This window comes from Rhinopithecus bieti, unplaced genomic scaffold (assembly GCF_001698545.2).
Source record: "Rhinopithecus bieti isolate Rb0 unplaced genomic scaffold, ASM169854v2 scaffold_34323, whole genome shotgun sequence".
Classification (NCBI taxonomy): Eukaryota; Metazoa; Chordata; class Mammalia; order Primates; family Cercopithecidae; genus Rhinopithecus; species Rhinopithecus bieti.
Genome location: NW_016814462.1, coordinates 24,167 through 36,750, shown reverse-complemented (window position 1 = coordinate 36,750; position 12,584 = coordinate 24,167). Strand labels below are relative to the sequence as shown.

The window sequence follows — 12,584 nt, the reverse complement described above, 5'->3', positions numbered from 1 at the left end:
TCTCAAAAAAAAAAAAAAAAAAAAAAGATCTTTAAGAGACTACAAAAGTAGGCACAAAAGAAGAGGCTGAATTGGTAAAAAACCTCAACAGAAAGTTTCAGGGAAAGGAGAAGAACAATACAAAGATGATACTAAAAATCTGGTAGGCAATAGACTATGGATGTAAAGGATAAAGAAAAAAACTGAGCTTTGCAGACGTTTTAGGAGAGTAAAGGATAACAACAGTAGAATAAACTAGGTATAAGAGTAGGACAAATGGTTAAGATTGCCAAGAGAAATGAAATGGAGAAAAAAAAAGATAGGACAGTGTTAGAGATTTTCCACATCATTTGTGGACCACCATACTTCCCCCCTTGAATATATAAAAGCTGTTACAAGAGGGCCTCTTTACACCCATTAGAATAAAGGAGGAAAAAAAGGCATTTCACTATGGCTGGGGACTGCAGATGGCACAGTTCAGGTGTGGTTCAATATTCACAATAACCACAGCTAATATGATCAAAATGTTATCAATTTTATACACAAAAATTAAACATTCATAAATTATAGTAAATTCATCCTGGTTGACTTCCTTATGCTTCCCAGATGTTACTGAGCTTACCAGTGTGTATTTTTAAAAACCTATTTTACATTTAGCCTAAGAACAACACAATTACAGCCAGTTTTAAGAAAAGATTTCCTTAAAACATTTTGGATTATACTTATCTTCTTTGTACTTAATATTAAAGCATCTCAATCAACTAGAATTATAATAGTTCTTTCTGAGCTGACTGGTTCCTCATTTATCAATTTCCTTAGTTAACAGTAAAAACAGGGAAGAATTCCTCACCTGCAGTAATTGGCCAGGATGGAGAGAGCCCAGGAAAGGAGATGTATGGCAGTAAACAGTTTCCCCATATTTACAATCTGGTGCTCCAGGATCTTTTCCAGGTTTCTAAAAGGAACACAGAAGACCCAGTTATTAATCACAGAATATAATCAATAATCCTACACAATATGAGCATAGCACTTTACTAACACATGTTGAGTATCCCTCATCCAAAATGCTTGTGACCAGAAGATTTTGGAATAGTTTCATTATACTTACCAGTTGGGCATCCCAAATCTGGAAATCCAACATGCTCCAATGAGCATTTCATTTGAGTATCATGTTAGTAGTGCTCAAAAAGTTGTGGATTTTTACTTCGAATTTTGAGGTTTGAGATGCTCAACATGTTATAACTACAAAACAGGTACCACTCCTTTCTCCCAAGAAATTTATGGTATATGTTCACAGATTACCAGTAGATCTCTAACTACAGCTATGTTAATAACAAAAAGTTTGTATATAAGTTTGCAGTTTGTCTTACTACAGCTATGTTAATAACAAAAAGTTTGTACATAAAAGTTTATGGAAGCATAAGCAGAATTATGTGTGGAAAAAAATTTTCTGAGCAGAGACTCACCCGTTTATAATAGTTCTTTATCTTGGTTGCCATGCCAACCTGCATCATTAAGGGTCCATTTTCCTCACTATATTCTGCAAGAATAAGATCTCCATCTTTGCCTGTGAGGTCCTGAGGTGTGCGCATAAAAAACATCTCTCCACCACCTGAAGCTTGCCTCTCTTGTTCTCTCATCTGTCCAGAACAAAGAAAATACCATCTAGCTCCTGACAGGACAACTACTACACACAATGATGTTGTTCAATCTGAGACAAACACACCAAAAAGATTTTACCTATTTTTCAAACTACTGTAAAGTTCAAACAATAGTACAGTCAGCCCTCCATATCCATGTATGGTTCTGCATCCGTGAATTCAACCAACCATAGATAGAAAATATTCAGAAAATACAACTGCATCTGTGCTGAACAGGTACAGACTTTTCTTGTCATTATTCCCTAAACAGTAACAGTGTAACAACCATTCACATAGCATCTACATTGGAGTAAGTATTATAAGTAATCTAGAGATGATTTAAAGTATAGGAGAGGATGTGCATAGGTTATGTGCAAATATTATGCTATTATATCAGAAACCGGAACATCTAAAGATTTTGGTATCCAGAGGAGGTCCTAGAACCAATCTCCCAGAGATACATAAGGACTACTGTACTACGAACACTTATCCCACGTTGCTGTTTATATTTTGCCTTTTTTTTAACCTTTACCTTTCTATAGACTTTGCTGGTTTTTGAAAGATGCAGTCATTGTGACACCTCACCTTTAAATATTTTCACATGCATCACCTAACAATAAAGACATTCTCCTAAATAAACAAAATAACATTCTATCACATCTGAGAAAGTAACCAACTCCCTGATACAATCTAATATCTGGTACATTTCCCTAATTTACACCCCAATATCCTTTATAGCTGTTTTCTAACCAGAATTCAATTATACCTTGGCCTTTTTTTTGATGTGCTTTAGCAAAGGTTGAACTGAGTGGGGACCTGGCTGAGAGAGTGCACCAAATGAGTACTTTTTCAGAGGTGGGCGATGGAACTGCCGGAGTTTGATGGGCCCCATGTGGGTGGGAAAGAAGGGCTGCCGTAATTCCACAGCAGGAATTGAATGCTAAAACAGGAAATAGAAGGGTTAAAATTAGCTAATTCCAGCCTAAGCAAGATTTTCCCATATCCTCCGTCAGCACAAAGCCATGGGGTTCTCCTCTACCACAGAAAAGACACTATTTGTACCTGGATAATATTCCCTCCAAAGGTGCCTCGAAGACCCTGTTGCTTGGGGTAATAATACTCATCATTGGAGAGATTCCATGGATCTTTCACTTCTGGCTGAGACATGTTCTAATGATAGATAATCAAACAAATCTTGGTCAGACTATCCTTCTCTATTATCTTTGTTCCTCTAAACACCAAGCCCCTTTTTTCTTCACACACCTGCTGTGGTTCCTCCTTGATGACTCCTGTTTTCCCTAAGAGAATTCGACTCTTCTTCAGAGATGATTCCTTCTTACTCTCCTTGGAGGGGGAGTTAGAGGTGGCCTCTTCCTTCTCATCAGGAATTTCTGAGAATAAAACAAAAACCACTTGAGTTGCTCTCCCTGAAGATTCACCTTTCCTACAGACAAGTATCCAGTTTTCTTCTTTTTTAAGGTGATGAATGTCCCAATGAAGTTCTTAACTAGATCTTTCATCCCACCCCAGGTAACTTCTAGTCCATGATTTACTAACTGAACTACATGCTTGACATCTCTAAAGGTATTACTGACATTCCTACATGAGTTTTCCCTAGGGAATACACAAATAATAAAAACTAACAGCTACAACTTTGCTCCCTCAAACTGCTACCTAGAAGTTTCCAGTCCATGATTCACTAATGGAACAAACTATGCTCCTGACATCTCAAAGTTGCAACTTTCCAACATTCCTACGTGAGTGTCCCCTAAGCATATACACAAATAATATAAACAGCCAAAACTTCGCTCTTTCAAGCCACTACCTGTAAGTTTCTAGTCCTAATCTTCTCCAACCCTTCTGATTTCCTCCTGCCCGTTGACATTAACATCAAGTTGTCAAAGGAGAAGGAACACTGGCCTCTGCCAGTAATATACCCAAAATGAGGTTCTCATCATTGGGATCAAGTGTCAAAACAGGAGGTTCCAACAGCCGGGGCATGGCCTGAGCATCCCAAATGATATTGTCCTCCCAGCGTCCATACACCAGATCCTCATTGTCAATGGGAAAAATGGAGTACCAAGGTTTGTCATCATCAAGGGTGGCTGCAAAACCTAGTCAAAGCGCAAGGAGGAAATAGTAACAGAGAAAACATTTATGCCCCTTTCAATCAAGATTCTGGCAAAGATTTTTTATGAGTAACATGAGTAATGTGAGTTACTCATGTGCCCACTGAAAAGGAACCTACACAGCGTATTTCTCACTTTAAAATAACGTTGCAGGCTGGGCGCGGTGGCTCACACCTGTAATCACAGCATTCTAGGAGGCCAAGGCAGGTGGATCACTTCAGGTCAGGAATTCAAGACCAACCTGACCAATAAGGAGAAACCTCATCTTTACAAAAAATACAAAAATTAGCTGGGTGTGGTGGCACATGCCTGTAATCCCAGCTACTCAGGAGGCTGAGGCAGGAGAATCACTCAAACCTGGGAGGTAGAGGTTGCAGTGATCTGAGATCGTGCCATTGCACTCCAGCCTGGGCAACAAGAGTGAAATTCTGTCTCAAAAACTAAATAAAAATAAAACAATGTTGCAGTCAAAAATGTTCATTGCAACACTGTTTACAATAGTTGAAATTTAAATAACCTAAATGTTTAAGAAGGAATTGCTTAAATTATAGTAAATGACACGGTAAAGTATGCTAACAATAAATGGTAATAAATTTTATTAACAAATGCAACATGTACCAGTAAATTATGAAACATACATAAGAATAATACACAACCCATAAAGTGGGCAGAATGGAAAGGAAAAAACCTATTTCTTAGGTTTTAAAAATCAGACATTTTTGTATCCAGGTGCGGTGGCTCACGCCTGTAATCCTAGCACTTTAGGAGGCCAAGGCAGGCAGATCACTTGAGATCAGGAGTTCAAGACCAGCCTGGCCAACCTGGTGAAACCCCATCTCTACTAAAAATACAAAAATTATCCGAGCACAGTGGTGCACACCTATAATCCCAGCTACTCGGGAGGCTGAGACACAAGAATCACTTCAACCTGGGAGGCGGATGTTGCAGTGAGCCAAAATCGCGCCAACANCTGGTTTTCGGACTGTCTCACAGCGAACATACTCTTTCCCCTCTTCATCTCGAAATGTGCGATAAATCTTGAGACAGTGTCCAGTGGCAGAAGAGTTAAGGCTTGTCACGGAAGCTGTGTCATCATCTCTGTGATTGTTTCCTGATGCTGCTGAGCCTGCTGCCAGTAGCATTCGCTGTAGTTCCTTCCGCTCCTGCTCCTCCCATTCACGTGACAGCTGAGAGCTGGTTTTCTTGTTCTGCAACATGTTCTCAATGTTCTTTGCCATTTCTTCAAAGTCACTATCTTCAGCTGAGCTGCTGTCTGTGTCACTTGATAAGACTTCAGTTGATGACAGAACCTTGTTCTGTAGGTCAAAGATGCGCTGACATTCCTCTTTGTAACGTTCTTGATGCTCAGCCACAGAAAACCTTGATCCACGGGCAAATTTACTCATGGGCCCCTCTCCAGAACGAGCCTGTTCTGTTGACATTGTGCGCACCACATCAATCACTTCCCAGCGGGACAACTTTTTAATCTCTTCCTCTGGCACACCAAATTTATGTAGAAGTTGTTTGGCATTTTTCAGGGAAAGGCGACGAAGGTCTGCATCTGTTCCTGTCACTGTCTTCTTCACTGCCTGCGGCTCTTTATCATCCTTCTGCTGTGTTGGTTTATTTGGAATCTTCACATAGGAGAATCCTTCACCACACCCTGTGGGATCTGCCACCCCAGTCACCTCTAGGAGACACTTGCCCTTCATGGCAGCAATGAAGGCCCTTGTAGTGTTCCAAGGAGCAGTGTGAACTTCATCATCAATCTTCATCTGGAAATCTTCCTCATTTTCTTCTTCTGGAGCAAAAAAGGATTTCTCACTATAGCCAGCATCCTTCAGTCGTTGCTCTGCAGCTACCATACTATAATAAGCACAGCACTGCTCTGGTGACACCATATCTCTGATCTCTTCTTCCGTTGGTAAACGAAAATCAGACTTAAGCACCCACCAGTTTGAATCCATCCCTGTGCGTTTGAAGTCAGCGCAGAGCTTTAGCCTCTTCCGGATGCTGCTTTCTGAATGAGAAGGAAAGGCTTTTTTTATATCTTCCATTCGTATCCTCCGTGGCCGATCTTTACTCTTCCAGAAAAGGCGGTAAATAAAACCTGTAGAAAGTCTCGAATATGCGTATTGGCCCTTTTGGAGTTAGGCCCAGGAACTTCAAACAAGGGACACTGCTGGCCAACCACAAAATATCCACTAATTCCCGAATATAGTAACCCTGTCTCGTCCGAATGATCAAGAAATCAGTTTCCGGCATCTTATGAAGATAAATTGGAGCACGAAAAGGTTGTTCTCAAATGCCTGCAGTAATTGGCCAGGATGGAGAGAGCCCAGGAAAGGAGATGTATGGCAGTAAACAGTTTCCCCATATTTACAATCTGGTGCTCCAGGATCTTTTCCAGGTTTCCGTTTATAATAGTTCTTTATCTTGGTTGCCATGCCAACCTGCATCATTAAGGGTCCATTTTCCTCACTATATTCTGCAAGAATAAGATCTCCATCTTTGCCTGTGAGATCCTGAGGTGTGCACATAAAAAACAACTCTCCACCACCTGAAGCTTGCCTCTCTTGTTCTCTCATCTTGGCCTTTTTTTTGATGTGCTTTAGCAAAGGTTTGACTGAATGGGGACCTGGCTGAGAGAGTGCACCGAATGAATACTTTTCAGAGGTGGGCGATGGAACTGCCGGATTTTGATGGGCCCCATGTGGGTGGGAAAGAAGGGTTGCCATAATTCCACAGCAGGAATTGAATGCTGGATAATATTCCCTCCAAAGGTGCCTTGAAGACTCTGTTGCTTGGGGTAATAATACTCATCACTGGAAAGATTCCATGGATCTTTCACTTCTGGCTGAGACATGTTCTGCTGTGGTTCCTCCTTGATGACTCCTGTTTTCCCCAAGAGAATTCTACTCTTCTTCAGAGATGATTCCTTCTTACTCTCCTTGGAGGGGAGTTAGAGGTGGCCTCTTCCTTCTCATCAGGAATTTCCAAAATGAGGTTTTCATCATTGGGATCAAGTGTCAAAACAGGAGGTTCCAACAGCCGGGGCATGGCCTGAGCATCCCAAATGATATTGTCCTCCCAGCGTCCATACACCAGATCCTCATTGTCAATGGGAAAATAGAGTACCAAGGTTTGTCATCATCCAGAGTGGCTGCAAAACCTTGCTGAACATTGTAAGCCATCGCATTCCTAGTCATGCTAGAAGGCAGCCAGCCTGCCAGGCTTGCACGCTGAGGTTTTGTCCCTTTGTGTTTGACATCCTCCCCATCCCAGATGATATCATCCTCCCAATGCAGCTGTGTCACCATCAGGAAGTTTTCATCAGCCAGAAGATCAGTGCCATTGTTTTCCTCAAGTTTCCTAAATTCCTGGGTAAGTAGGGAAGAAAAAACACACCCTCGATTGGTCACTGGTCAAAGTTTACACTCCAAATTCCACGTTAGAGATACAGATACATCGTAAGTGGTCCTTTACTTGAAACAACCACTTGATAAAAGAGGAATATTTGCCTCTTCCCACTCCTAGTCTGGCACAGCACTCACTTCACAAACAGAATCCTTAGTATAGCACCTAGCTACCAGGGTGATATACCATACCAAATAAAAGGCTGAGACACCTCAATCTCCCACCAAAGAAACCCTACCAAGTATCTCCCGAATTAAAAAGTAAAGTTAGTAAAAGTAATAGGACCTGAGTACACTGATTCCTTTCTTACACACCAGTGTTGCTCACCTCTGTCATTCTAGATTTTATCACAGGTTCATGTTCTGTCTTTCTCAGTTTGAAGCCATAGTCAAACCCACTGCCATCTTCAGGGACACCCAGCATATCGTACCACAGTCGGGCAGGCCCATAACGCCACTCAGCCACTCTTGGCTTGGTATCTGTCACTTTATCTATATCTCCAGTTGATTGGGAAAATTTGGACTCCACAGGAGCCATCATTGTGATCTGTAACAGAAAAAAGAAGTAGAGCACGGAGAATTTCCTGATCCCAGCTGTCCTAAGGCTATAGAGAGTTAACAGTCAGGAGGGGAACTTAGAGAAACTGAGGATGATTTACCCGGAGTTAGAATGTAAACAATGGAGATGTATCATAGCACATTCCGCCTATTGATCAAACCTTATTCAGCAGCATATCATCATCTACCCCTCTCATCCCTGCCTACCCCACCAAACATTTTTCTTTTACAATAGGAAAGGGGCAGCCACTGAGATTGAACCCATGATTACTCATTGAGAATTAGCACAGAATTCTATCTGCTATGGTGTTATTTACAATTTAGACATAAACTAGAGAGAATTCATTGAATTCATTTGTTCCTCTCATAAGCCTTAATCTCAGGTCTCCATTTTGCCTACTTCATCATCAGAGAGACACTGCTCTGGAGGTGGTGGTGGAGCGTAGTCGTAGTTCCACAAAGACTTCTGGCTGACTTCTGATTCTACTGAGCATTCCACCTCCTGGATCTGCTCTTCTTGTATCAGCTCACGGTGCTTCTTCTTCCTCTTTCTCCGAGCACTCCGCCAAACAGATGGGACATTCTTCCCTGGTCCAAAAAGACGTAGGAAGCGTAACACCTAGAACACAGAATACATTACTATGACAGAGACTCAAAGTCAGATAGGAAAACAGCAGCATCTGGGCCTGAAAACTCCCCTGAGAGATCTATTCAAATGCGGGGGAGAAATAAAGGAGGGTTGCATTCAGACTTACAACATCTAACAAGAAAGTAAAAAAGCGTTCCTTAATAATTTGGACTAGTTCTTTTAAGGTAACAGGGAAATTTCCAATGAGAACAGCATAAATCACATTTACTATCAATATATACAACTTTTAAAAAAAGACCTAATACAGTGTGAAGAACTCTTATATAGCCAATAATATGTCACTGAGTAAGGAAACCCTTAGGTCTATTCCATACTCAGCATCTTAACAACGAAACTCATTATTTGGAAGAGGTCAGTGGTTTGCAATCTGGGCATTCTCCATACAATGTACCTTTCCGGGTCGAAATTCTGGAAAAAGTTCTGTGACACTTGGCAACAGCTTGGTGGCATCATGTTGCATAATCCCAGCCAATGGAAGGGTCAGCTTTCCATCCTCAGATTCTGCCTGTGTTGCTTCCTGAGGTCCCATCTCAGATTCTGAGTCAGAGGAACTACTGAAGTCCACTTTCTCTGAGGCCAAAGAGGAAGGGGCAATGATGGAGGGCAAGATGATGCCTTCTCCATTTTCAGACACTGCAACAAGGAAGAGAAACCCCTTTGGCATGTAACTGTGAACATATTTCCTTGAATTCCGCAAACACCCACTTTAGGCTATACACATGGCTCAATGCCAGAAGATATAGGCCCAAGCACCCAAATCATAATACTAGTATGCAACCCAGAAAACTCTTCTAACTCGTTATCTCCCATTATCCCCCAACTCACCACGTACCTGGTACCCTAGGGTTGTGATGAGAAAACAAACACTATTACTAGGTTTACTACTTTCGGTTTTTTTTTTTGAGACAGAGTCTTGCTCTGTCGCAGAGGCTGGAGTGCAGTGGTGAGATCTCAGCTTGTTGAAACCTCTATCTCCCAGGTTCAAGTGATTCTCCTGCCTCAGCCTCCTGAGTAGCTGGGATTACAGTCATGCACCACCACAGCTGGCTAAATTTTTGTATTTTTAGTAGAGACAGGGTTTCACCGTCTTGGCCAGGCTGGTCTCAAACTCCTCACCTCAAATGATCTGCCCGTCTCCACCTCCCAAAGCGCTTGGATTACAGGTGTGAGCCACCACGCCTGGCCCTACTTTCTGTTAAGTAACCAATATTGTAACCAATGTTGTGACCAATAGCAAAATTATGTAATACTTTATACCGCTCAGGTAGTCCTAGTTCAGAGACCCATGAACTGGAGAATCTTTTTAAGCCCACCGGACAACGTTAAGATTATTTGGCATAAAGAACATCTATGAAACAGCTGACATTTAGCAGACTGTTAAAAAGAAATGGCTTAAAACTCCAACAGGAAGAATTTAGGTAAATGCAAGCCTCAACATATAGGTCAATCAAACACACTGCTCTTCCCCAATTTTCAAGCCTAGGACAGTTACTGTTATACGAATAGGTAAGATAAACACTGAAGACTCTACCAGCCTTTGAAATCTCTGAATATCTGGTAGTTGACACTATCTGATTTATCAACATTCCAGGGCACCTTCCTTATTTAATCACTTCACTGAAAATAAAGCCATCTAAATAAGTAGTTTCTAAATACCAGTATACAGATCAGTTGTATCATAAATTACTTAAGAAACTCTTTAAAATTCTTGGGTTTGGCAGGGCACAGTGGATCACGCCTGTAATCCCAGCACTTTGGAAGGCCAAGGCAAGAGGATCACTTGAGGTCAGGAGTTCCAGCCCCTACTCTGGAGGCTGAGGCACAAGAATTACTTGAATCTGGGAGGCAGAGGTTGTAGTGAGCCAAGATCGTGCTACTGCACTCCAACCTGGGCAACACAGCAAGACTCTTTCTCAAAAAAAAAAAAAAAAAAAATTAATTAATTGAATTGAATTGAATTGAATTCCTGGACTCTACCCAAGATCTTCTGAATCAGGTTCAAGGGGTGAAAGTCAGGTAATGGGTTTTTTTTTGTTTTTTTTTCCAAGACTAAGTGATTCTGATGGTTAACCAGATTTGAGAACCACTGACTAAACTACTATATATTGAGCACGTTAAAATACTGTTGCCAAATGTTTTAAAAGTAAAACTTCCCTTTAATACTAAAATTTGAGATTGTATGAATTATTTCTAGAAGTTTTGTCCTTTCGTATAAGCTTAAGTTTGTCCCTTATGTGTGAGCCACAAGACTGGACTTATGAATGGAAACTTGCTCCTAACACAAAAGTAGACTATCTCTACTTACCACTGGTAACAGCATCCTGGTCCTTATCCTTCTTCATTGGTCCCGGGGGTGGAGGTGGAGGAGGCATCAACTTGCAATCAATGTCTTCACAATCAGCATCATAGTCATCTTCATCATAATCTAATAAAACCAAGAACGTGATCTCCTCAATATCCAAAATATTACACAACCGCCTTAAGCTTCCTTGCCACTCAATTTTTTGTTTTTTTTTAAGATGGAGTCTCACTCTGTTGCGCAGGCTGGAGTGCAGTGGCACAATCTCGGCTCACTGCAACCTCCACCTCCCGAGTTCAAGTGATTCTCCTGCCTCAGCCTCCTGAGTAGCTGGGATTACAGGCATGCGCCACCACGCCTGGCTAATTTTGTATTTTAGTAGAGAGAGGGTTTCATCGTGTTGGTCAGGCTGGTCTCGAACTCCTGACCTCATGATCCGCCCACCTTGGCCTCCCAAAGTGCTGGGGACTACAGGGCCACCCAATAATTTAAAGCACCCCATGAAGCACTATCCATATCCCTTAAGAACACACAAGTGAAAAAAGCAAGGTGAGGGCCAGGCATGATGGCTCACACCTGTAATCCCAGCACTTTGGGAGGCCAAGATGGGCAGATGGCTTGAGCCCAGAATTTTAAGACCAGCCTAAACAACATGGAGAAACCCCATCTGCACAAAAAATACAAAAATTAGCTACGCGTGGTGACACATGCCTGTAGTACCAGCTACTCAGGAGGCTGGGGTGGAGTTACAGTTTGAGCCTGGGAGGTCAAGGCATTGACGAGCAGTAATCGTGTGACAGAGCAAGACCATGCCTCAAAATATTTTACATATACATATCTGAAACATAGCTTTAGCCTTTAGAAAGAGATGATGTCAAGGTGCAAGTCAATTGCTATAACATGAATAATACCTCATACAAGACATGATTCTTGACTTCTCATACAAGAAATGGTGGCTCACGCCAGCACTTTGGGAGGCTGAAGTGGGCAGATCACCTGAGGTCAGGAGTTCTGAGACCAGCCTAGCCAACATGATGAAACCCCATCTCTGTCAAATACACAAAAATTAGCCAGCAGTGGTGGCATGTGCCTATAATCCCAGCTACTCAAGAGGCTGAGGCACAAGAATCACTTGAACCAGGAGGTGAAGGTTGCAGTAAACCGAGGTCGTGCCACTGCACTCCAGCCTGGGCGACAGAGTGAAACTATGTCTCAAAAATAAATAAATAAATAAATAAAAATAAATAATCATACAACATATGAAAGAGCTTCCAAGAGCTGTTTGAAACCTTTGCTCCTTTCCTGACCATACCTTTTTTAGAATTTTCATACTGGGCCGGGCACAGTGGCTCGCACCTGTAATTCCCAGCACTTTGGGAATCTTCTCCCTCTGTCAGTTTCCCATAAGATTGGTCTTTCTTCTCATCTCTCAAATGAGAGATGACACAGTTTTTCTATCTATCATCTGCAGTTTATTACTCTTTTCACTGCCCTTTAGCCATTGGCATCACTCAAGACTTCATCCTGAAGACTCTGCTTTTATTCCCCTGCACATTCCCTATTCCCTTTCTCAAGAATCACCTTCACCTAGATTAAACCCAAATCTACATATGCGGCCTTAATTTACCTCCTCGGGCTGGGCACGGTGGCTCACGCCTGTAATCCCAGCACTTTGGGAGGCCGAGGCAGGTGGATCATGAGGTCAGGAGATCGAGACCATCCTGGCTAACACGGTGAAACCCCGTCTCTATTAAAAATACAAAAATTAGCTAGGCACAATGGCAGGCGCCTGTAGTCCCAGCTACTCTGGAGGCTGAGGCAAGAGAATCGCTTGAACACAGGTGGCAGAGGTTGCAGTGAGCCAAGATCGCGCCACTGCACTCTAGCCTGGGTGACAGAGGGAGACTCTAGTCT

General features: G+C 42.0%; 1 protein-coding gene across 1 annotated transcript in view; it reads right to left on the bottom strand.

Annotated features, from left to right (window-relative positions):
• The window catches only part of LOC108514655 (transcription initiation factor TFIID subunit 1-like), a gene marked incomplete at its 5' end in the record, with an annotated part of 21,166 nt that overhangs the window by 2,179 nt on the left and 6,403 nt on the right, over positions 1-12,584 (bottom strand). Inside the window, 17 exon segments of the mRNA XM_017851054.1 lie at positions 830-934; positions 1,446-1,619; positions 2,386-2,559; positions 2,682-2,789; positions 2,883-3,010; positions 3,557-3,733; positions 4,713-5,858; positions 5,861-5,947; positions 5,950-6,042; positions 6,045-6,419; positions 6,422-6,709; positions 6,712-6,873; positions 6,921-7,128; positions 7,493-7,711; positions 8,123-8,341; positions 8,763-8,941; positions 10,677-10,796. Coding sequence (XP_017706543.1) covers positions 830-934; positions 1,446-1,619; positions 2,386-2,559; positions 2,682-2,789; positions 2,883-3,010; positions 3,557-3,733; positions 4,713-5,858; positions 5,861-5,947; positions 5,950-6,042; positions 6,045-6,419; positions 6,422-6,709; positions 6,712-6,873; positions 6,921-7,128; positions 7,493-7,711; positions 8,123-8,341; positions 8,763-8,941; positions 10,677-10,796 — 3,962 coding nt within the window.